The sequence below is a fragment of the Embiotoca jacksoni genome, unplaced genomic scaffold, assembly GCF_022577435.1.
Source record: "Embiotoca jacksoni isolate LCO1_2020_lvr unplaced genomic scaffold, fEmbJac1.0.p SCAF_10, whole genome shotgun sequence".
Classification (NCBI taxonomy): Eukaryota; Metazoa; Chordata; class Actinopteri; family Embiotocidae; genus Embiotoca; species Embiotoca jacksoni.
The window spans coordinates 7,639,788-7,665,626 of record NW_027185230.1 but is presented as its reverse complement, the minus strand read 5'-3'; the positions used below and the strand labels follow the sequence as shown (position 1 = coordinate 7,665,626).

Sequence of the window (25,839 nt, the reverse complement as noted above, 5' to 3'; positions counted from 1 at the left end):
ATGACAGCAGAATTCAGCATGACACCTTTTCAATCTTCATCAATTTGTTTGATTCATTTCGGATTAGTTTAGTTCCAAAGCCTGTGACTCACTGCCAACATCTCAAGCTATTTTAGCTGAATTAAAGGGAATTATTAATTATTCACGAGAACCATCAGCAAGTAATAGTAATTAGAGTACTCATTATGCAGGCCTAATTACCTCTTGTGTAGTTATTCTTCCATAGCTCGTGTTGCACATATGCTGGAATATTATTGCTGATGCATTTACATGTAAGGAGTATTTAAATCTTGTAAATGGTGAACTTTTCATTTTAACAAATTGATACATTATTGGGCAGTTTAATATTATGTAGCTAGAATAAAGCATCATATGTAATGTGTTTTATAGTTTTTACTAATATTATTATTCAAAAGTAACTTATCACAGCTGTCAAATAAATGTAGAGAGTTAAAAGCAGAATATTTGACAGGAGCTGAAGTATACGGTGCCATAAAATGGCAAATACTCAAGTAAACTACAAGCACCTAAAGACTGTACTCAAGTGTACTTAACTTACACCACTTCAGCCCATATATAACATTTGTTTAGAGGCCCACAAGGCTCGGGAAAAGATAGAAAGTAAGCGCTTGGGGAAATGTTGGGGTCAGGTTGAGCAAATTAAAAGAGACTGCAATTTGTTTGGTTTATTTCATGGTAAGTGGAACATGTGGAAAAATAAAAAGGCTTCACTTCCCCCTGAATCTATTCCTCTGACTTGAAATCTAAAGCCAACCTCAATTGAGAGCGATGATAAGACGATACGATGCTTTTGTTGTAAAAAAAAACAGGAAGATGGGCCGTCCTCTGATTGGACAAGAGCTCTCGGCGGTACCAAGGCAACGGGAGACAAGGGCGGAGCCAAGCAAGTGGCAACATTATAGAAAACTTTGTTAGCTTCTGGCTAACTTTACTCTTATCGTCTGATTAGCGATGTCACGAGGTTGACGCAGCGCGCCACAAACCGTCTAAAAGTAAGCGTTGTGTTTTCTGCACACCGAGAAACTCCCGAAGCTTGAATCTGAAGATCACTGTGGTGATTTATTATGACAGGATAAAGACGGCTAGCCTCAAGTCGGGCGGCTGCTAGCTAGTGTTGTCTCCGCTAACGTGAAGCCGACTAACGTTTGAGTTAAAACGCTGAAATCAACATCGACCGCCGGTTGTTTTATTGCGGTATAATTATACGAACTTATCGTTTATTATTATGACTTATCACGTCGTAAAGTTGTATTTGAACCGGACACGAAGCGAGTGTCTGGCGGAATATCGCTAATGTGCAAAAAAAAAAATAAAAAAAAATCTATGTTCCTCTTTTCTTATTCCCCCTTTTATTTTTTATTTTATTTTTATTTTTTACTTCTAACAACTCGTGATTCCTCCTCCGGGACATTTGACCTCTTCTCCTTTAACGCTGCTGTCTTTTCTACCCGATATAAGGGAATACTTGTTTTGCAGGATGGAGTGTAACGGAGACGACGACAGCGACATATGCAAATGGGCGAGTTCAGTAAGCACCGCGATTTATTATAAAACATACAAATGGTCTGCACAGACAGAATATAACACTGGAATATTTATTTATTTATTTATTGTGTTATATATATATATATATATATATATATATATATATTTTTTTTTTTTTTTTTTTTTTTTTTTTTTAATAGTTAGACTCATGAAATTGTGCTGACCAAACTTATGTTTAGGTGTTGATGAACAGCAGAAATGACATCGGACTACGAGTGCAACAGTTTGTGGAAGAGAGGATGCAGACTACCATGGTACGACATTTACTACGTTTTGTGTTCGTAACACACTTACTTTGCATTCTTTTAACTGTGACACGACTTTGGACTTTAAAGGATTACGTTCGGCAGCCTACATATCCTCTGCTGTGTGCAGCTGTACAAGTAATACCTTCTCGTGTGACCGTGGGATTGTTGCATTGCTCTCGTCCGTCCCGCAGCTCACGGGTGTGCTGATCGGAGCTGCAGTCGCAGTTTCACTGATTGGGATCGTGGTGCTCTTCCTTTACAGGAGATTCAAACTTGCTCGTGAGTTATTGGATGTCTTTCCTAACTTCCGTGATTTATACGTCGTTTGTTTTTTCCTGTACCTAAAATAATATGGCCCTGCGTACATTTTTTCTTCGGAGCGTCGTCCTAACATATGGCTGTATCTTCTTTTTTTTTTAAATTTTTGGGTTCTCTTGACAAGGTCAACAACAGCCTGGTGTACCACACTATCGCTTCAGAAAGCGAGATAAAGTGCTCTTCTACGGAAGGAAGATAATGCGAAAGGTTTTCTGCATTTTCATTTTTGTTGTGACACTCTTACATAAACGTTTACAGCCTGGGAGATTAATATCAGCATAAAGAATTAAGTGAATAGTTTTATCTTTATGTATTTAGGCCACTTATCATACTGTATACATTTACTAATTTAGCTTAGTGAGGAAGGCATGATAATACAATCTCTTCATATTTAATACATTTCTGTCTGCGGTAAACTTAATCTTGAATATGCTACTGCTTTGCTAAGGTCCAGACATTGTCCTCGACTCCTACCACCTCTACCTCGGTATCAAAGCAGCCGCAGCGCATACGCAAAAGAACCAAAGTTCTCAGCATAGCTCGCAAGTATGCACCTTTAATATATTTGTTATTCTTTGTGTGCAAATTTGTTTTGAGTCTTGCTGCATGTTGATGATTTAATTTTGGTTAAATACATTGTTTGTGCGGGCAGAATCCTGAGGATCCGTAAAGACCCTCCCACCCTGCAGCCCAAGGAACCCCCTCCCTCCTTGCTGGAGGCTGACCTAACAGAGTTTGATGTGCAAAGCTCAAATCTGCCCTCTGAGGTCCTCTATATGCTGAAAAATGTCAGGTAGACAAATATACAACGTCTCCTACAGATTTAGCCCCATCTATTGATTTTTCATGACATGTGTGTTCTGCAACTTGTATTAGGGTCTTGGGTCATTTTGAGAAGCCCCTGTTTCTGGAGTTGTGTCGCCACATGGTGTTTATTGAGCTGCAAGAGGGTGAAGGTCTGTTCAGGCCAGGAGATGATGACGACAGCATCTATGTGGTCCAGGACGGACGACTTGAGCTTTGCATCCAAGAGAACGTATGTGAATGTTGATCTGAATTCAGAAACAAAATAAGCTTAAAAATTTGCCAGTCTGGTTTGTTTTTTGTTGTGTGGTGATTCTTTTGTCATCATGTTTTAGGCGATATCCTACCAAACATGGCCATTTCATCTATCATTTATATATAAAGCTAACAAACAAAAAGGCTAACACTGGGGCAAGTCATCAGCTGTCGTGTCATCCAATACATTTGAAATTTGATTTCAATAAAGTGTGACACAATGGCTCCTTATGTAATGACTGCTTCAGTGTCCTCTTCTACTTTCCACGATCCACTAATATATCACTGTGCATAGCGCATGAAAAACAAATTGCACAGCAGATGGCAGTAACACAACTTTTAACCTGATAGATTCTGCCATGTAAGAACATAGGAAGTGAGTTAACTTATTTAAACCTCTCCTCATCATGGCTACTTTTTGAAGTCCATCTGGACACTTGGAGATTTGTTTAAAAAGGGCAGTAAATTGTGAATAAAGACTGTTGTTGGTGTCATTTCTTATATTTGTGTTCTTGTTTTTTAGGATGGCACAGAACCGGTGGTGAAGGACGTGCTCCCTGGAGACAGCGTCCACAGCCTGCTCAGTATTCTGGACATTATCACTGTGAGGTCCTATTTATTCTCTCTCCGCACATCAGAATAGATTCTGTCCTTATTTGCCCTCCATTTGTCCCTTATTTGTCCGTGTCAGTTCAATTTGTTTGTGCATTAGCCTCATATCCATATGTGTCAATTAATTTTGTCCAGTGTCATACTGTTTTGTTTTCATTTCCTGACTCCAATCAAATTAAGTTTATTTACTTAAACTGTGTTTTTTATGGTATTTGTGCATTTTGAAAATTTTGGAAAAACAGAATAATTTAGATCTTTTTCATCTCTCAGATTGCCATAGTTTGGAACATTGTACTTAACATTAAGTGACACATTTAAACACACAAAAATCATGAAATCAAAGCTTGGTACAAGTTTTCAGAAATCAAAATCTAATCACAAAATGAAAATAAAATTGTGGTGACATATTGTGATTTTGCCAAGTGTAAACAAATATTTTGAGGCCGTTTCACTCTTATACTGTAGTTTATGTTATAGGTTAAACAGGCCACATGTTTAAAGAGCTTCAAGCACATCATACAAGCTCATAATAGAAGTGAGGTGAAAAATATCTTTCATGTTATTATTCCATGGAGTTATGATTAGATGACTATCAACACTGAAGTGAAAAGATCAGATTCCTGCTACAGTGCTCTGTCTTTGATTTTTTTTTGGTTCTTTTCTACTGTTTGTCAGGGTTATCCAGCTCCATACAAGACTGTATCAGCCCGAGCTGCAACTCGTGCCACCATCCTGCGTTTACCTGCATCTGCCTTCGACTCAGTGTTTAAGAAATATCCAGAGACACTTGTGCGCGTTATTCAGGTAACAGATTGTCCAACATCAAATATGTATTATGTCATTGTTTGTGTTTCCTCCCTCAGAAATACATCACTAACTAAAATATTTTATATAATTTTGAACTAATTTGGATGTAACTACAATCTAATGCATAATATGTTTTGCTCTGTTTCCCTCAGTATTTGATTTTGTTTGTGTTGCAGATAATCATTGTGCGCCTCCAAAGAGTCACCTTTTTGGCGTTACACAACTATTTGGGCCTAACAACCGAGCTCTTCAATCCGGTAGGAGGGGAATTAATTATCACACACATAGTTGTGTGTGTATACACACAGTCATGCAGAGAGGCTCACACTGAATACCGAAGCACAACTTCTGATGAAATTGCACATAAACAAGCACAGAAAGACACACACACACACACACACACACACCACACACCACACACACACACACACACACACACACACACACACACACACTTAGTCACACACGTGCAATCTAATTTCACACAACATTAAGCACAGCATTATAACTTGGTCCTTCATAAAGCTCTGTGAAAATGAATAAAAATGACTATAAGCCTTCCGCAGAAATGGGGAGAGCAGTAACCTTTAAACCTGGCTGGGCTCTGACTTTATGATTATTAAAAATACTCCTTTTATGGGGGAGGAGTACTGTATGTAAAAAGATGTTCCCATTGAAGAGTTCCTGAAGGCTTTTAAAAATATTTTTATTGTAGTAATTATCAGTCTCAAAACAGCCTAAAATAATTAATAATTTAAATTCTGTTGAGTAGCAATAAGTGACATCCATCAATGAATGTCACCAAACAGTGATACCCTTTCTCTGACAAGTGAACCATTGATGAACAGAAACTGAGAAACTGCTTCATCGCCAAAAATCTGAGCACCCAAGCTTTTTACAAGCTATTTTATCTTCATACATATTTCCAGAAATTTATATTTTGTGTATGCGGTTCTGGCTGAATACTACTTTTATGCTCTATATTCTCAACCGCACAGGTTGCTGTTTCTTTTTTTTCTTCCCAGAAATGTGTAATTTGGAGACCTAATCTGACCTAAACTATAACGTGGACTTTTTTGTTGTTGTTGTTTAATTGACAGGAGAGTCAGGCGGTGCCTTTGTCCAATATAAACAATGTGATGATGGGAGAAGCAAATTCTGGAAAGGCGACTCGTCGTCTCCACTTCCAGGATGAGTTGCCCACTGGGACCACAGACAGCCCTACAGAAACAGGTCAAACACTCACATATGTCATTCCATACACACATACACATTTGAAACTTAGCTTCGTGTTGTTTTGAAACTGATCCAGTGCTGGCACTTCACTTCACATTAAACAGATGGTGTAAAGGACAGCCCTTCAAGCAGCCACAGGAAGCTGCGATCCATCTCGATGCCCAGCGACTGCACAGGTGAGTTGCTGTCTTGGACATAAGCGGCCACCAAATGGCATATGCCTGCATTAATTTCCTGCACAGACTTATCACAGTCACTGATCTGAAAGCAAGGACATCCCCCCCCCACACACACAGAGACACAGACATACTTAAACTCATAATCCTCATCCTTTTATCCCGAGTTACAGGTAATGACCTGAACATGGCTTATGAACGAGCTCGAGTCGCTGTAGAGGAGGCTCCATCCAGTCCTGTCACTCACAAAGTAAGGTTCTCCTGCCATGTCACTCCTTTACATTTGTGACATTGCAGGTGTCACATTGTATCCCAACATCTGCAATTTATATAAATATATCACTTTTTTTCTGCCTGACTTTTTAGTCTAGTCTGAAGAAAAGCGTGACAATGCAGCCCACGCCATCTGAAGTGTTTCACTACACGGACAGTGGAGGGCAGTCTGATGCCATCCACCTGAGTAAGAGCAGCACAATCCTCCAGGCGGCTAAGAGAGACCTGCTGGGAATCATCCAGCTGCAGGTGAGTGGTCGATCAGAGAATATCAGCAGGTTTTACAGTTTAACATTTGAAAAACAAAGAAAATATTCATTTGGAATCTATGTTGTTTAATGTCACATGTTTGTTAGGAGAAGTCTGATGATGGGAGATCTCTGTCAGGAAAGGGTCTTTTTATGATATTATAATCGGCAGATCATGTTTTTTTCTGTTGCAGGACCCCAGTCTTCTTGAGGGCAGAGTAACCCTTCACCAAGTCAAAACTGGTTCTGTGGTAGCACGTGAGGGAGACCAGGTGAAAACAACTTAGACCTTCCTTTCTCATTTTCATGACACTTTTATATAAGGGTTAATCTATTATTGTTATTCTCGTAATTAATATGGTATACTACAGCTGTTCTCGAACTATGGAGCATGCTACCATTGGAGAGTGTCGAGGTGTTACAGGTTACAATCATGATCAGGAAAACTGGAATTTTAACTAACGTTGAATTAACTTGTCACTTGTGGGTATAATTACAGAAAAAGAGTGATTTGGCAATGTCACAAGACTTGTGTTTATCCTGACTGATAAACAAGAAAACAAAGAGATTAAAGCTCATCAGGCAAACAAACACCTCAAAACCGAGGGATTTACTAGTAGAGATTTGTGTATTTAAAATGTTCAGCTTGGTCTGTGGTGATTTTGTCTCAACAATAAAACATGCATTGCATGAATTTGTTGTATTTCAACACAATATTAAAAAAATTTGGATTTAAAATAGGATTTTATTCTGGTGCTGCACACTAAAAACTTTGCAATCAATGCATTTCATTAACACCCGAGTTAAAGCATTCATCTTCAGACTTTTACATCTGTGCTGTTCTCTCATTTCACACTCTATATCTTTTAGGAGGTGAGCATCCAGTTTGTCATTTCTGGCCTCCTCCATGTTTACCAGCGGATGATCGACCGAGAAGAAGACACACGTCTGTTTGTGACGCATCCCGGAGAGCTCGTTGGTCAACTCGCTGTCCTGACAGGAGATCCGCTCATATTCACCGTTCGAGCCCAGCGAGACTGCAGCTTCCTCTCCATTTCCAAAACCCACTTCTATGAGTCAGTCACACGGACACTTCTACTCACTGATCCAAGCAGCAATGTGTACTCAATATAGTTGTGTAGTTTTCTAGACTGAAGACTTGAGAAAGATACTTCCAGTTTTTTAACTGAGCAATGAATATGATCCGTTTTCTTTTACCTGCCTTTTCCTTTGGATTTCTGTTCATTCCTCAGAATAATGCGTGTGGAGCCAAAAGTAGTGCTGAATGTTGCTCACACTGTGGTGAGGAGGATGTCATCCTTTGTCAGACAGATAGACTTTGCTCTTGACTGGATGGCTGTGGAAGCTGGCAGGGCCGTTTACAGGTATTCTACTTTTGAACTATTGGAAAAATGATCTTTTGAAACAACGTCTTAAATTTGGTTGTGGTTCATTGACTTGTTTGCAGATTTGTTATCTTTAGATATCTGCTTATTTTTCAGGCAAGGGGAGAAATCAGACAGTACTTTTATAGTGCTGAGTGGTCGACTACGCTCTGTAATCATGAAGGAGGATGGCAAGAAAGAGCTGATAGGAGAGTACGGACGTGGTGACCTGATTGGAGTGGTAAGGACTATGACAACAAGGGGGAGAGAGATAGTGAATATTAGGGGAAAACTATGAAAATATATAATGAATGCACTATGGTAGGACATTTTCACTTATAGACTCATCATAAATATTAATGACAGCGTGAGTTTTTCTACAAAGCCGATTAAAAATGTACAGATTTAAATATGCATGAGAAACTGTTATTCATTCAGAGCAGTTAATCATCACATTCATAGAATATTCACTATCAGTCCATATTGTATACTTGACAAAACAATCTGCCAAACTAGTATGCTCTTCAAAAGCGTGACCAGAAGACTGCTGTGACTGCCAGTAAATAAAAACTCAACCAAGTACATCTTATGAATATTTCAAGGCAAAAAAAGGGACAAAACACTTGCAAGTAGCTGAGATTGAATTGAAATACAAATAATATAGATCAGTTTTTCACGCTCTTTACAAAGAGCATGCTGTTAGTCACAACTCCAAACACATTTAGACAGAAATTTGCAATAGAATCACAAGCCAGGCTGTCAGCGTTGAGCACGTGTGCACAGTGCAGTTGTTGAGTCATTTCTCATTTTGTTTTGGTTGGATTTATTCCGAGTAAGAAAAAATTAGATAGTCAGTACCTGTTAAACTATTCAATTTATCAATACGTTGACCAATAATATACAGTCCTGACCAAACCATTTTATGACAGTTGCACATCATTTGACATCTTTTGTTCTTCAGGCTCTGTGCTTCACCAAATGAAGTACTGGATACTACATAAACAGACCAAGTCTAAGCTTTAACTTGAGTAGTTTTACAGTAATATACCCAGAGCTGTGTGGATTTTGTGGAAAATCCTTTGCAGTCAGTGACTGCCTGAACTCTTCGACCCATACATATCACCTGGCATGTTTTCCTCCCTGGTGATGCTTTCACTGAAGCTACCATCAGCTGTTGTTGTTGTTGTTGGGTCCCTCTGCCTATAGTTTGGTCTCCAGCAAGTGGACTGCAGCTAAATCGGATTGAGGCTGATTACGTATATCGAGGATTTCCCACCCTCATTTTGTGCATGTCTTACAGCTAGCCAAGACAGTCTCCAATTAAACAGTTCAATCAATCCTGATGTTTACCTACTCAAATAAAAGCAGTCTTTAATACCATATTAATATTTTTAATTCAAGTTGAATTTGTGAAGCACAAAGCCTGAAGAACAAAAGATGTGCAACATGTAAAACATGTTAGCATGCGGTACTGTGCATACGTTTTAGGTCCTAAAATTAAAGTGAGCATGCTTTCAAAATGTTTTTTTAGTTATCATTCATTTCACACAAAGTGCAGTAAACAGAAAAGATAAGGGCTCTATTGAGGGCATACCGTCTGACTCCTTTTCTTGTCCTCTCTGAAAATAACATTTTGTGACTCAGTGCTGTCCTTGATCAGTTAGAATCTAAAATGGATACTAATGCCTGGACTGTTTTCATTTTGACAAACTATGTAAAGCAAAATCACTTAGTTCCCCTCACCTATTTTCCTATTGGCTGGTGTGGCTGGTCTCTGCCACAAAGCTTCTAATAATAACTTGTATGATGGATGCTATGGTTACTGTTACCTGGAGGAGGGAAGCTGTCATTGCAGCTTCTGTGATAGTGGAAATAAGATTGTTATAGAGGTGGCTAACATTGTGAGACGTATTTAGCACCACTGTGTTGACGTCAGCTATGGATGATGAGATGATGACATTTTATTTATAGCTTTTTTTTCCCCTTGTTAACTATGAAATTCTTGGAACAATAGAAGGATCCTCAACAGGCATGGACTATTAAAACTGATTTTAAAACTTAAATAACGTGTTCGTACGATTTATTTGATAGTATATACTTATATTTTCGGAAATGATAAGGAAGAATTTGGGTTTATGTTTACTTGAGAACTAGTTTTATGTTTTCCTACCAAGTAAGCGATGTGATGTCTTTCATTTCTGTGCAGGTGGAGGCGCTGACCCACCAGAACAGAGCCACCACGGTGCACGCTGTACGAGACTCTGAGCTGGCCAAGCTACCAGAAGGAGCCCTCAGCTCCATCAAGAGGAAGTTCCCACAGGCAGGCCAAATTTGAAGTGTTACATTCATCTGATTTGAAAACAAAATTCAGTTAAAAAAAAAAAAAAAGTTGTTTTGGTGGATAGAGCATATGTTTACAGCTTTTCAAAAGGTCATCTCTAAAAAGGTATAAAACTGATTGCTTTAAAAATGTTGAGCTGATTGAACGTAGCCCCTGTCAATGAAAGGTTTAAACAATTGATGACCATTATGATCAAATTGATCATTTTGCTTTGACTTTTCTTAACATTTTGAATTTAAAATCAAGATTAATTTACTGCGCATGAATTGCATTTCAAAGGGAGCATCTCTCTGTACACACTGAGGAAACAACAGCAGTCTTTCTGAAAATCAGTTGATGTTTGTGCATCTCAGGTTGTCACCAGGTTGATCCATCTACTAGGACAGAAGATCCTGCAGCAGGTGAATGGTCCTCTGACAGGTGTGTGCATCTGCATGTGCAATGTTGTCTATAATTTGGCTTATGCTGTTTACAATACATCTGTGTGCATGCTGCGTCTCGTTAATGCACAGGTTGCTTTGGGTTGTCCCTCTGCTCTTGGTGTTTAACACTAGTGTTACTGTTGAAAACATCCCCAGCCCGTAGCTTGGCCCTTCACACGCCGGGAAGTAAGTGGGACGCAGGAAACCAAGCCTCTAACCTCTCCACTGTGGCAGTCCTGCCTGTATCAGAAGAGGTTCCTCTGACTGCCTTCACCCTTGAGCTGCAGCATGCGCTCATTGCAATAGGTAAGAAAAAAATAAATATATACAGGAGCTAAAGGTTACCTGATGTTTATGTTGAGTTCCCAATTGGGACACTTGAGGACACTTAACCCTCCTGTTGTCCTCGGGTCAAACTGTTCTATTTTATTTCTATATTTTCATATTTTTTGGGATCATTGGTCATCATTCTTTAAAGAAACCCTCACAGCCTCCTTGTCACCAATGATCCCAAAAAAATATGAAAATAAAATGGAATTTGGTTGAACACAGCTGCGGGTCACTTTGACCCAAGGACAACAGGAGGGTTAAGGTCCTGGATGATTTTTGTAAAAATGGGGCCATCCTGCTGTCACTACCTCAGACACAGTCCTATCCATCATTCGACAAAACCGACACAATTATATATGAAGTGTCTGTCTAGGTGTTATCGTTTCATTAACACCCCCCTGCTATGATGTAACAGCTCTTGTCAGTTGAAGAGAGTTGGGCAGTATTTGGACAATAACTATGCATTTTCACATTATTATACAGTATTTATTCAAAAATGTACTGTCTGCCATAAAAATAATACTCAACAAACATTGTTAAACAAAATTTATAGTGAGGAGTTAAAAAAAGATCAATGTGACTGACTGGTTGCTCTTCAACAATCAAATTACTTTGTATTTATGTTTAAGGAACTACCTCAGCTGTCTAAGTCACTTAGATGTTGCAAGTGCTTTGAGTATACATTGACTGTAAGTGTGATCTGTCATCTTTCACATACAGGTCCCACTCTGCTGCTGACCAGTGATATTATCAAACAACGCCTTGGAGCTGCAGCACTAGACAGGTATGTTTTGTTTGACTGCTGATTTTACCCATTTTTGCCTTTTACGTCAGTTGCATCTGGGGTTGCATCGGTAAACCAATACCACGTTGCTGCAGCCGGCACCCTTATTCAAAAATAAAAGTCGTGTTGCGACTCCTTTCCTACTCGACTGCCTATCAGACTCAACAATGGGCAAAACACACACACACACACACACACACACACACACACACACACACACACACACACACACACACACCCATGCCATGGAGAAAACAAAACGGATCATTTCAACATCTCCATCCCCGCTGCAACCCTAGTTGCATCTATGCTCTCTTCAGCAAACCCCCAAATAAAATGAGTCTTGATCAAATATCTTAACTTCTATTCTCTTCCTCGTTCATACTGTTGTTTGGTGATTTTAATTATCTTTTAGGCTTTCTGTCTTTCTACCTCATTAAATTCTGTTCAAGGGTGCTTCTTCATTGGCACAACAGGAAAATGGATCTACTGTATGCTGGCAGCTGGACAATGCCGCGTGTCATTAATGGACTTCTTTCCTCTTTAGTGTCCATGAGTACCGTCTGTCCAGCTGGCTGGGCCAACAAGAAGACATCCATCGGATAGTTCTTTACCAGACTGACTACACGCTGACCCCGTGGACGCAGCGGTGCATCCGTCAGGCTGACTGCATCATTATCGTGGGACTTGGAGAGCAGGACCCTGCCGTTGGGGAGGTGAGGTAGTAGATGTGGGTTACAAGTGGAGAGTTGTGACCGGAGAGGAGGGAGGTGAATAACTGGAAAAGGTAGTTTTTGCTAATTACAGTCCAGCATTTGTTTGATCTGCTTTAGTGCCGCAAATAAGGATTTTTTTTTTCACTACTAATTTATCAATAATAAAACAGTTTATGAATGAATGATTATTCATTACAATTTACTGTTACATTTTCTGTTGCACCTGGGGCGACCATGAAACCCTCAAAAATATTATTTTTTTACTTCATTATAAATTACATACACTCACCAAGCACTTTATAAGGATCACATGCCTACTCCTGCGATTATCAATCAGTCGATCACGTGGCAGCAGTGTAATGCATAAAAACATGCAGATACAGGTCAGGAATTTCTGTTAATGTTCACATTAAACATGAGAATGAGAACAAATGCGATGCCTCCTTGTCCTTGGCATGATTGGTGCGATGCTGGATGGCCTAGTTTAAGTATTTCTGAAATAGTCTTTGGAGTTGTCTGTGAAGATTCTTAGTCGGTAGAATTTCTTCAAAATGGTGTAAAAAAAAAAACATCCAGTGAGCGTCAGTTTTGCATATGGACAAGCATTTAAGCGATGAGAAAGGTCAGAAGAAAATGGCCAGATTGCTCAAGCTGACCGAAAGGCGAGGGTAACTCAGATAACTACTCTTTACAACCATGATGGGCAGAGAATCAGCTCAGAATGCACAACACATCTAACCTTGAGGTGGATGGGCTACAGCTGCAGAAGTACATGTCGGGTTTCGCTCATATCAGGATATCTGAGGCATTAATTAATATGGTGAGGCATTGGGCACTCACCAAAACTGGACTAAAGAAGACTGGAAAAAAAAACATAGCCCGATCTGATGAATCTCGATTTCTGCTGAGGCCCGCAGATGGTAGGCTCAGAATGTATGTGGGGAATGTGTTTCTGGCACACTAAGGGGGCCCCTTAATACCAGGAAATCATGGTCTGAATGCCACAGCCCGTCTGAGTATTGTTGCTGTGCATGTGCGTCCCTTTATAGTCACAGTTTTCCCATTTTCTGGTAGCAACTTCAAACATGATATTGAACCATGTCGCAAAGCAAAAGTTATCAGATCTGAATCTAAGGAAACACCTGAGGGACGTGGTAGGACGGGAGATTCGCGGCATGAATGTACAGCTAACAAATCTGGAGGGGGGCGTTGCCAGTAGGGTTTGGTGTTCCTAATAAAATGCTTGGTGGTTGTATCATAGAAAAAAGACACATCTTCACATTTAAGACGCGACAACCAACTAAAGTTTGGCATTTTTATTTGATGAATTATTTGGAGGAAATATTCAACATTTTGGGAAATATATTCATTTGCAAGTCCATACTATAATATGGAGCTAGCAGCCAGTTATCTTAGAGCTTGACCAGGTGCAGTGAACTACTAATTTATCTGCTGGTTGCCTGGCAACCTTAGGATGTGAACAAAACTCCAGTGATTGCTCTTAGACAAGAAGTCGCCCTGCACATGACCGGCGGTGAAACCACAACTACTCATTTCTACACTTCAGTCGTTGTACAAATTATACAAAAGAGATTTTACAAATTAATTAGAGCTGCGGGACGTTGGCTTTTAGCTAACTGGCTGCTGGTTGTAGCTTCATTTACCCGACTGACATTAAAGTGGTAGCCATCTTTTCATTTAACTCTTAGGAAAGAAAACGAATAAGCACATCTCCTAAAATGTCAAATTGTTCCTTAATGCATCGAGACTAAATTGTCAAACACTCTTTTGACTAATCTTTGCAGCTCTAGAAAGGTTTTGTTATCTGGAACTGAAAATCTGAACTGTGAAAAGATGGAGCGGATTAAATATATCTACATATGTTAATGGTCCTTTTTTTTTTTTTATAGCTGGCCATACATTCCCGATCCCGATGTTTATATTTTACTCTCAACAGACATCAATACACAAATTGTTATTGCTGCTATATATACATATAATTGTTACTGACCTCTTGTTCATGCTGCACAAGTGTGTTATCTGACAAAGAGCTGAGCAGCTCTCTGTCTGATATAATATTAAGATCAGTTCTGATCATTATACTCCCGAATCATGGTTTTCCCCCAGGGGCTTAACCAACTTAATGGTCAGGCAGGCTGTGAATGGTTTGAATTTGACCCTTGGGCATGAAGGAGAGATGAGCAAAGGGTGGATGGATGTTGTGAAAGAGAGGCCGGGTGTGAGAGAAGGTGCATGTCCAGCTGATGAAGAAAAAGGTAATTGCCTTCACAGGGAGAAAAGAAAAGAATGTATCCCCGTTTAACAGGAAATGGTGGGAAAAATGGTAAGATGGATCAATAATTGCTCAGGCTCGGAATGAGTCATAGCTCAGGGTTGATTTTATCTTTCAGGGCACACGCACACACTCTCACCTTGCACATACCTTCAAGCAGAAGGGGCCTGCTGACGAGGTTGCAGCTCTGACCTTCCTCTCAGACTATTAAACTTTTTTCATATTAGACTGTTCATTCAGGGAAGTCGTATAATAAAAAATGGCTTATCTACAGATTGAACTCTAAAAATGAAAATGAATTAAAATTCATCTCTAAAATAACCTTCCTATTCTGCCCTTAGTGCCCAGGCTGATATGCAACATTCTCAGATGTAAGAATATCTACTTTGTAGTTTTTCCAGATATAATGCTTAATTTCAAAATAAGAGTCCTCTTGAAATTGAGCTTTGAGCTACACACCAAACACTTACGTTCCCAAACATACATCCAACACGCATACCTTCTACAAGCTCTAATGCTGTGCCTGCTTAAACCTAATGTTGTCTCACGAGTTTGCAGTATTTTTCTGGGCTAGCGCTCAATATTGTCATTCTTCCATCTGTGCAAGCACTACACTGGAGCCACTCTGATGAAAGTGAGAAGTAAACGTACAAAAACATCCGTCCTCAATTTCTTCCCTCTAGCTGGAGCGCAGGTTGGAAGGAAGTGCAGTACGTGCCCAGAAGCAGCTGGTGCTGTTGCACAGAGAAGACGGTCCCCCACCCAAAGGAACAGTGAACTGGCTAAACATGCGAAGCTGGATCTCCAGACACCTCCACCTCTCCTGTCCCCGAAGGGTCTTCTCTAAGAGGAGCCTGCCCAAATTGGTAGGAAGGGAAAACAGAGCCAGAGTGGCTTTTATTTATTTATTTATTTATTTATTTTTTATGTCCGTGATGATTCATCTGCTAAAGTACTCTCCTTTATCTGATCCACTCTTACCCTGCCATTTAGCATTTTTTCTCATAATCTTTTCTTTCTTCCTACATAATTGTTGTCATCCATTTTGTCACGATCTCACTCCCTCTCTCTGCTATAATTGCAGTTATTTTGCTTCTTTGCAGTTGGAACTGTATCAGCGGGTGTTCGAGAAGCCGGCAGACCGACACTCTGACTTCTCCCGCCTTGCTCGCGTTCTCACCGGCAACACTATTGCTCTTATCCTGGGAGGTGGAGGAGCCAGGTACCATTCATCCCACTATCTGTCTCTCTCAAAGTTAAAAAAAAATATATGTAAAATTGCAAGTCTTGAATTGCAATAGTTACTTTTAAATGAGACGTCTTTGGGGTTAAAAGAATTTTAAAGCCTCAGAGCATCAATGCAAACATACTTTGTCCTCAATCTTACTGTCAGCTGGGTTTGGCGGTCTTTTTATTAAAATTTCTTTCCGTCTTTCCATGTTTATTTCCCCACCCTCCCCATCAGGGGTTGTTCCCAGGTGGGCATAATGCGAGCAATCTGTGAGGCTGGCATCCCAGTGGACATCATTGGTGGCACTTCAATCGGTTCCCTGATGGGGGCACTGTACGCTGAGGACCGTAGCCACAGCCGCATGAGGGTGAGGGCCAAAGAATGGGCAATGGTGAGAGTCCAAGCAGCATTGACATTTGTCTCGTTTTAGATTTCAGATAGAGTTTTTAAACTGCTCTGCTTTGTTATCCTTAAAATGGGTCACAAACTTTGTCCACTCATCATCAAATGACCAATGTCCCTCTTTCGGGATGTTACAAGAACTACAAAAGCGCAAGCTCTTAAGTTTTTCCCCTTCTTTTAATTAGACAGGGGACACAATCACGGTCACAGGAAATGATTTTAGAAAGACGGGGGATTATGTTTGATGCGTCATAACCTTGATCAGACATCTTCAGGACATTACATAACATCGGCTGACTGCAGAGCTTGGACCAAGAGTTTTTTTCCCCTAGATTTCCCTCTAGTCTCCCTAGACTTCAAATTATCTTAGAATGTGAACACATACTTGACAAACAAGTATGCGAAGGGATCATTTGAACGGGAATAGTACTCTCTTCGGTGGAAGAGGAGCTGAATTCAACAATTCCTCCTCCACTTGAGGACTATTTTCAAGTACTTTAAGTTTTCTGGTTTTACACTTGCCATCTATTTAGTACGATGTGAACGTGACTCGAACAGCAAATGATTTTTAATCCATTCCAGTTTGAACTTCAGCTGGGCTATTAATATAATAACCTATGCTGTGCAGAATATCCATCAAGAGTAATAGGTAGTTGCACACACAGCTCTGGGTGTTTTTTTTTTATTTTTTATTTTTTTTACATCTAGCTCCAGAACAGATCGTTTTAGTTGTGATATTAAATTCATCCTCAGGTCTTCAATGCTGTGACCATCCATGATGGCTAATTTCAGACACCTGCTCTGTGTCCAGGTCTGCAGGTAGAACATGTAGTAAAATTTGTCTTCCCACAGTCTGTACCGCCCCTCCTCCTCTGCCTCTGTCCTTGGTTCTGAACCTTCCCCGCAGAAGCAGCTGCAGGGTTGCTGCTCCTCCTCCGTATCGACTTAAAAGAACCACTGTGCCATTGCAAAGGAAAAACATTTTACTAAGTCAGATGAACAGTGAAAACATTCATGACTTTTTAAATGACTAAAAATAACAATATATTATAAATATAGTATAAATATAAATATATTTATACACTCATCAGAAAAGAATAACAATTATGGATGTTGCCAGAATCTACCAGATTTGTTTTGCTACATCAAATTAAACTTTAACTTTTGGGGATTCATTTTACTTTGTACTTGAGAAAACAAGATATTGGAGTTGTATGGAGCAAATAAACTATTTAACTCTTCTGTTTTTCCTTGTAGGAAATGACTTCAGTGTTTAAGAAGATTCTGGATTTGACATATCCAATCACCTCCATGTTTTCTGGTGCTGCCTTCAACTCCAGCATCAGCAACGTCTTCAAAGGCAAACAGATTGAGGTGAGCTAAAGGAGGTCAACAGTGACTCTACTAATATGATCACATCTAACATGGGGGTGTTAAGAAGAGAGCAGAGAACTAACAGTTAGTTTTAGCAGATAAACATCCTCAAATGTCTGTTGGATTTCGACAAGTAACTGTATCATCTGTGCTTTTTATCCATTTTGATGTAATCCTTTGTGTATGCAGGACCTTCGGATCCCATATTTCAATATCACAACTGACATCACTGCCTCAGCCATGAGAGTACACACTGACGGTAGACACAGTGTTCTGTTTGTTTGTTTTAAAGAGTATTTGGTCTTGTTTGCTTAAAGGGTCAGTTCACACAAATGGCAAAAAAATACTTTTCTTAACCAAAGAGTTATCTAGCCATAAAATACTTGCAGTATTAAGTGCGGAGGTTTGATATCTACTGATGGTTTCTCAGTGGTGAACTGACCCTTTAATTTGTCTCATTGATGAGATTAATTTTCAGTCTGGTTTGGTTGGTTGGTTCTAATCAAACACAAAGTGCATAAAGGGCGTAAAACTTAGAGTTGCTTGTTTGCTGCTTGAGGTTCTCTGTGGAGGTACGTTCGTGCCAGCATGTCTCTGTCGGGATATCTGCCCCCTCTCTGTGACCCCAAAGATGGACACCTACTGATGGATGGAGGCTACATCAACAACCTGCCTGGTTTGTTACACTCAGTGTTTTCAGTTTTATTACTTTATAAGGGAAACTTAGCCTTCTTTCTCTCAGTTTTGTTCATTCATATCATTGTTACTATTTTACCACCTCTGTATATTTTACTTTCCCTGAGGCTCTATTCTTCTTCTGTCCCAGCTGATGTTGCGCGCTCCATGGGGGCTAAAGTGGTGATAGCTATTGACGTGGGCAGCCGGGATGAAACCAACCTCACTAATTATGGCGACTCGCTCTCAGGCTGGTGGCTGCTATGGAAACGCCTCAACCCCCTAGCTGAGAAAGTAAAGGTGATGGATTGATTAAGAGTAAAGACACACCATAGTGTGCGCAAAGTAAACGAGAACTATGAATAACAACCAGGATATTTTTGGAGGTGTTTTTCAGTGATGTATAAGTTCATTTCCATAGGTGCTGAACATGGCAGAGATTCAGACTCGGCTGGCCTATGTGTGCTGTGTAAGGCAGCTGGAATCTGTGAAGAACAGCGACTACTGCGAGTATGTCAGACCTCCAATCGACAGATACCGTACTCTGGAGTTTGGCAAGTTTGATGAGATTGCTGTAAGTTTGAACAATGAGTTTTCTAACTTTCTGTTTTACCCTTATTCATTAATTATTTTAACATTTTTATTTTCAGTCACAAATATTAGAGAAAAAAAAAATCCCTAAAGTCTATTCTCAATAAATGTATGTATTATATTGTCTGATGTATCAGCCTGGCTTTTACCGACTTTGGCCAAAATTATTTCGAATAATACTAATATGTGACTGTTTGTGTTATGCAGGAGGTGGGATACCAGCATGGCAAGACTCTGTTCGATGTGTGGAGTCGCAGTGGTGTGGTGGAGAAGATGTTGAAAGACAGACACCAAGAGGACTTCCACAACACCCAAAGCAAGAACAATGTAAGGATGGGGGGGAGGGAACATAGTGTATTTGTGAGCGGTATAGAATGTATGACAAAAAATGTCAATAGAGAGAGTTCGATACAAAGAAACTGGGCCTTATATTCCCCGTGGCTTGCCAACATGACTTAAAATGTTGTATTAAAATATTTCAGTTTTGGCCACGAAGACATGCGTGACAAACTGAAATGCATCAAACTTTTATGAATAAAATTATGTGAATTGACATTTTGATCAGAGCTGTTTAAAAGTCAAATTGAGTAGTATTTATTCATGATCCTTCATCAATTTATAGTTACAATTAAGACACTTCTGGGTGTAGCACCCGCTCGCTCTGCCCTCAGCACAAAATATGTATCACACTTGTCATTGCCAAGCAGTTTAAGTCAGAGCTGATATGACAAACATGTAGTGCAGTTCTTGTTAACTGAAAGTTAAAAAAAAAAACTGTGACCTAATGTAGGAAAACGGATGAACTCAGTCACTTCTCTGCCGAAGTACCTGCCTGTGCCAAAACAAGCAAGCTCGGCATTAAAACAACAAACAAAATATTTAATTCTGCAGGATTAATAATACATTCTCTCAGTGAACATTCGAGTCCATACTAACATACTAGCTGTCACAGAACATATCAGGAAAATGTGTGAGGTTGAGAATGATTATTTACTATTTAAAAGGAAAGACGGTGGAGGAGAACACTACTTACTTATATCAGTAAGTTTTCCAAAAACACCCCACATCTGTCAGACAAATTCTGAATTCTCATATGTTCATCACCTCACTTGTGACCCGTTCATGTTTAATGGGCCAAATGGATGTATCCCATTGGGTACATCTTCTCATTGTTATTGTTTTTGCGATATATTCTTTTGTCAGCTGTAGTTTGTTGTTAATCTAGGCCTTGGGCTACACTACTGTTCAAGTAATAACATTAAAACTATGAATTAGTTTACTCCTAAAGTACGGAGAAATATATTTAGCGTACACCAGATTTGTCCTTGAGCAATGTCAAAGACAAAGCCCACACTAAACGAGAGACAAGAGAGAACGATGAAGAAAGATGAGACATTTACCCTCAATCTGAGCAACATGGAGGATGAAGGGAAGAACAGCAGGATTGATACGGAGAGGAACCATTACAATTTACCAATAAACCCAAAGCAGCAAACTAACAGATGCAACTAAACAACAGTGGACAAGCATGGAGCAACGTTGTGGGTGCAGATTTTAAACAGTAATGCTTAAGACTATCTTATGAACTGCTCCCATTCTCATTCTTTAAAACAACAGCCACCCAACAGAGACGGCTAATGAGTGTCTTTCTATTTTCAGAGGCAACTGTAGGGTGCAAACCACGAGAGGAAAGAATGCATCTCTTCTCCTGATAGATTTGACATTATTTGACATGTTCAGTATCATAGTCAGGCTGTATCTTGATGTGGCCGTATAATGATCTTAAATGGTATATTAAAAGATGTAAAAGCAATCCAGGTTAGGTCGGATGTGCTTAACAGGAAGAAAAGTAAAAGTTGCAAAAAAAAAAAACCCAGACCAGACTGAAAAAAAAAGTCTGTATTAAATACAAACACTTTGACTGGTGTTGTTTTCACAACTCAGCTGTTCAGAGGTGTGGCATGTTGCTTAAAAGAAGACAAAAACACCGAATCCAAATTAGCGCTGCACCCTTCTCCTGACTGAACCTGCTAAGTTGTTATTCGTTTTCATCAACGGGCGTAACGAGCAATACGTTACAGATGACGTGTTGGGTCGGAATCACAGTTGGTCTAAACCAGCTGATTGAAATCACATGACAATCGCAGAGTCCCTGAATCTGAATGTGTGTATTTTAGGTGGTGACCTGTCCCAACGCGTCCTTCACTGACCTGGCAGAAATTGTGTCCCGCATCGAGCCTGTCAAACCTGCTGTGGTGAACGGTAAAATGAACAACACACACTCCCAATGCTGTCACATGCAGCCAACACCCATGATGGCGCTTCTTAACACGTGCAGACACACGCTGTGTTCCAAATGACGTACTTCCCGTAGCACCCTAATAAATAGTGCTCTTCCACGTTAGGACTCTTACTTGTGCAGAGCAGGAATTTTGACAGGGTCGTGTTGTTTCAAATCGCACACTGCCGTTCTGCACTGACTGGAAATGACCTCAGCATGTGAACACATCACCCGCCAAAATATCGGCAGCTTTAATTATTTTACTCCGAAATTAACGTGTTTTTGTTTCCTCTGTTTAACACGCTGATTCTTTTTTTTTTTTTTTTTTCCCAGCGGCGGTAGTACAAAAACAACAACTTTTGTGTGGTGTTCAGGAACATCTGCAGCTTCCTCAGAGCCTTAATTTGAACATTCTTTGTCAGCGGTGCCGCCACTTCCTCTACGGAGCCAAGATGGCGACCGTTTAGGGCAGAAAGCGTCCAGCGTTTTGACGCCTCTTTTTTTGGGGTGTTTTGAGTGCATCGTCCTGGTGCTTGTCGGGCACTGCAGAAACGTACTTCACAGCGTGAATGCACTTATGCACTCAAAATAGTGTGTGTTCGTAGCACAAGTACACCATTTGAAACACAGCAACAGTGTCTGACAAAAGCGCGGCACGTTTTCTCCTCCGTGTTTGTTTTTCGTGCGCTCGCGCCCATTTGTTTTTGGACGGGTTTTTCCTTTTCCTGTCATATTCTATTAGGAAATGAATCCGTTTTACACAGAGGAGGAAATGTATTGTTGCATCTCAACTGCAGAATAAATGTTATGTGAATTATGCGTGTACAGTACACACACACACACACACACTCGGTTTCCAACATACTGATTGAAAAGTGAACACGAAGCCCTGATAAATGCGAACGGTGCGATTTAATGTGTCAAATTTGCATTCGACTAAACAATTCCTATTCAAATGATATGCAAGTGTTTCAGTGAAAGCTAACAGTTCAGTTTCTATATTTCTCTTCTTCCTATTTATAACCTAATTTGTCATCCATAACTTATCGAAGTGCCATGTTTGACTTCTCACGGTGTTGTACATATTTGCTGTTCTGACTCATTCACCTGCACGCCCACTTGTGTTGGTCACGTATTCCAAGTTATTCACCCGCAACGTGCCTCTGTGCTTCCTGTCCTCCACTCCTTCCCTTCATCAGAGGAATCGGACTACCACACTGACTACGAAGAGGAGGCACTGGAGAGTGCTCTGTCTGACATGGAGCCATACAATCGCTACACTGAAGAGGAAGAGACTGCTGACACGGTACGAAACCTTTGGTTATAAGATCGGACACTGTGGGGTCTCTCCTAATAAACACAGCACTTAAATATCCATTGCATTTTGGCCACGTCTGAAATAAGCTTCTCAGGGTGAACTGTGTATGCTGCTTTTTACTCAACACATTGTCAGTATTATTGGGCACGATCATGTTCCTGAAATTTAGACTAAGGCAAAGTCAAAAGTATCTCGCTGACCACTGAACAAACACAGATGGAAGTTCATGCTGGAGTCAGGCCAATTCATGCTTTAAAAGGGATCAATGACACCATAAAATACAGTGGAAGATTAATTGGAAGACACTAAAAGGCCACTTAATTAAACTAAAATGATATATTTTAGGTCGAGTTAAGAGAAAGTTGAGAAACTTTTAGGGCAATGATAAATTTGAGTAAAAAACGTGGGATTAGAAAACTTCTTTCATGTTTTAAAAGCTGGATGAAAAAACAATGATACGATATTAAGAGTCCACAACAGATTCAGATCGACTGGAATCATTGGTACAAGTATAACATCTGCGAATAAAGAAATATAAAATCTCCAAATATTTGCCAATAGAAAGGGGCTGTAATTTAATTTAGGCTGTGAAGGTGATTCAAATCAAATGAGAAAAATGTCAGTGAAGTCTTTTAGACGCGTGAAGATAATTGTGATCAGTTTTCAAAAGAGGCACAAAGTTCCTGTGGTATTCAAACAGAGCATCTCTCAGCCTGACTACAAGTAAAGGCAGTTCAAATATGTTTCTTCTGTTGCACTGCAGACACTGAATGGAGTTAAGGGGCAGTTAGTTAGAAGAAGTGTCCAGCTCAGGACATTAAAGGAAGTTTAGCTGAACAGTATAGAGTCTGTGGGGACCATACTGGTATAATAATTGTATATAATATAGTATGCTGAAATACTACAAGGTCTTTCTAAGCACACAAGCATGCTTCCTCCTTATACATTTTATGCTTGAAGGTTTTGATTGCCAGGTGAACAGCGGAGCACGTTACACTTGCGTTGTAATTTTTCGGGGGTCATTTAAGACATTTTCCTTGATGAAGAATTTCTCACAGAAATATGATTTTAATGCCGCGTGTCACCTTGCCTTTGATTCTCAGGATGAGGAGCTGGAGGAGAGACGTGCAAGCCCCATTACCTCCCTCACCAGCTGCCACCCTCCGTTTCCCGCCGCCCCTGACAGTCCGCCGGAAGAGCTGTCAAGCCAATAAGTCGGTTCCAAACAGTCCATTAAGTGATGACTGCTCTAATGAACTCTGCCTGAACAGGTCCTCACAATTTAACTTGCCTGTCTTTGCCATATTTTACCCTCTTGTCTATCCCACTTGACTCTACCTGCCAACCTGCTCTCAAGTGCCTGCAATTATTTTGACCTCTGTGACCTTTCCTCGTTAGCTGTATGGCTAACATAACAAATGGACAGTCCCCTAAAAAAAACTGCATCCAGCACCTACAGTATGTATTCCTTGTTAATAGAGCAGCTGCATGGCTAATCATTTCTCATATTGAGATAGAGGTTTCCTTCTTTCCGTTTCTTGTAGCTTTACATGAATTGCACCAGTCCAGTGGAAGATTAAAGAAAGGCCTGTGAGGAGATACTATTTCCATGAAATACTTATCACTTAGACCCGTGTTAAAAAAACAACAACTATGAATCTCTGTTGGTTTGTACTTTTAAACTACATTTGAGGTCTTTAAAGGGTCAGTTCATCTGAATAATAAAAATAAATAATAATTTCACTCCTCTGACCATGCAGATGGTGTTGACATGACAATCTCTGACATCTCAGCCAAATACAGCATTAAGAGATTACAGAGAAAAACTAGTACACTAAAATAATGATTCCAGGAATACAAAAATAAGAGAAAACTATGATTCTTTTTCTGATCTTTCACTCATTTTTACATTCTCTTTTCAAATTAGGACATGTACATCTCGTCAGGGCAATGAAAATGCCCCAAATAAAATGGTCTAAAAGGGAAAAAGAATTACTCTTTGGTTGAACTGTTCTTAGCTACTGCCTACATTACGGCTATTAACTGAAATGAGGGGCAACAAGTAGACATTACTTGACCTTCAGGGGCCACAAGCTAAAAAAAAAAGTTGGGACTGATTAAGTAGAAAGTAGATTCAATGGAAGCAGTTGGAGGATTATCTGGAGTATCCTGGACTCGGTTACTGATGGGAGAGATGTTGCTCTGGTCGCTTCAGTTTTTCACGAGTATGAGCAACACAAATAAAATGCCGATCACCTCTCCGGTATTTAAGGTGGCAGAAATCTCAGAAACTGATATGCGAGTATTGTGTTTTACTATTAAGAAAGCTGAGCCTTTAATGTTGTTCTTAACCTGGGGGGGGGGGGGGGGGGGGGGGGGGGTTGCCACGGGAACAGTGCTAAAATAAGGTAATATCAAGTGACATCACGTGGGGGGGGGCGTGCTGTGGACTAAACATTGCACCGAGAACCCGGTTTATAGCCCCACAGCATAACAAGTACATGCACACGTGCTGAGAGCAGAGCATTATTAGTATTAGTATTATATATATATTAGTATTATATTTGAGCCACCGCTGACAATGATCGCTATCGATACGTGCAAGAATATCCGCCGGTAATGGAGATAGCGTGAGCAACTTATCAAGCACCTGCAGAACACAAACTGCCTCTCACCTCTTTTCACTGCCACTAAACCAGCATCATCTACATGGTGCTCCTCCCGCTGATTGTAGCAAACTGTGAGAACCAAACACCCAAGTGTACGTAGCAGTTCAGTCCTGACTGTCGGCCAGTTTAATGCAAATAAGTGGTCCTTTTTTTTTTTTTAAATTTAACTTTTTTTTTTTAAATCGCTGCTTTTAATGTGTTACACACTCCTGTCTTTATCACGAGCCTCGCCGAGACCCGGTTGCCAAACAACAGTAATTTTAAAAAAAAACAGAGAGCCAGCAGCACGCTGCGCGGCCGTGGCTGTCGGCGCGGTTTTATCGTCACCAGTGTGCCAGGGACACGCGGGGAATTAATGATCGCAATCCACTTCAAAGCACCAGTTTCCCTCTCGGCTGGCGATAGAGCCTCCCTCCCTCCCCCCCCAATCTGTTTTCTGGCTCCAATCTATCAGACACAGGCTGGGTGAACTCTGGAGCTCGAC

The 25,839-nt window shown here is 40.2% G+C and overlaps 1 protein-coding gene across 3 annotated transcripts; it reads left to right on the top strand.

Annotated features, from left to right (window-relative positions):
• Positions 1-898: 898 nt before the first annotated feature.
• On the top strand, positions 899-24,981 carry LOC138206567 (patatin-like phospholipase domain-containing protein 7). Of its 3 annotated transcripts, none has more exons than XM_069163375.1 (36): positions 899-1,013; positions 1,498-1,549; positions 1,746-1,820; positions 2,006-2,093; positions 2,257-2,339; positions 2,581-2,678; positions 2,785-2,925; positions 3,009-3,168; positions 3,715-3,795; positions 4,479-4,607; positions 4,787-4,867; positions 5,711-5,843; positions 5,951-6,022; positions 6,196-6,272; positions 6,389-6,544; positions 6,738-6,815; positions 7,414-7,619; positions 7,797-7,928; positions 8,046-8,169; positions 10,135-10,248; positions 10,623-10,689; positions 10,848-10,997; positions 11,742-11,805; positions 12,353-12,521; positions 15,498-15,680; positions 15,918-16,036; positions 16,280-16,436; positions 17,705-17,821; positions 18,011-18,080; positions 18,381-18,497; positions 18,648-18,796; positions 18,918-19,070; positions 19,295-19,414; positions 21,265-21,349; positions 22,568-22,674; positions 23,790-24,981. In XM_069163375.1, the coding sequence occupies exons 2-36, from the start codon at positions 1,499-1,501 to the stop codon at positions 23,898-23,900; spliced, it is 4,017 nt and encodes a 1,338-aa protein (XP_069019476.1). In that variant the 5' UTR covers positions 899-1,013; position 1,498; the 3' UTR covers positions 23,901-24,981. The 3 variants fall into 3 exon arrangements, with proteins under 3 accessions (XP_069019476.1, XP_069019484.1, XP_069019468.1); XM_069163383.1 differs by having other exon boundaries at positions 1,480-1,549; positions 16,280-16,412; XM_069163367.1 differs by having other exon boundaries at positions 1,480-1,549.
• The last annotated feature ends 858 nt before the right edge of the window (positions 24,982-25,839 follow it).

Coding starts and splice junctions, on each gene's coding strand:
- LOC138206567 (XM_069163375.1), top strand. CDS start 1,499: ATGGAGTGTAACGGAGACGACGACAGCGACATATGCAAATGGGCGAGT. Junction 10,249..10,622: donor TCAAGAGGAAGTTCCCACAG/GCAGGCCAAATT, acceptor TGTGCATCTCAG/GTTGTCACCAGGTTGATCCA. Junction 12,522..15,497: donor AGGACCCTGCCGTTGGGGAG/GTGAGGTAGTAG, acceptor TCTTCCCTCTAG/CTGGAGCGCAGGTTGGAAGG.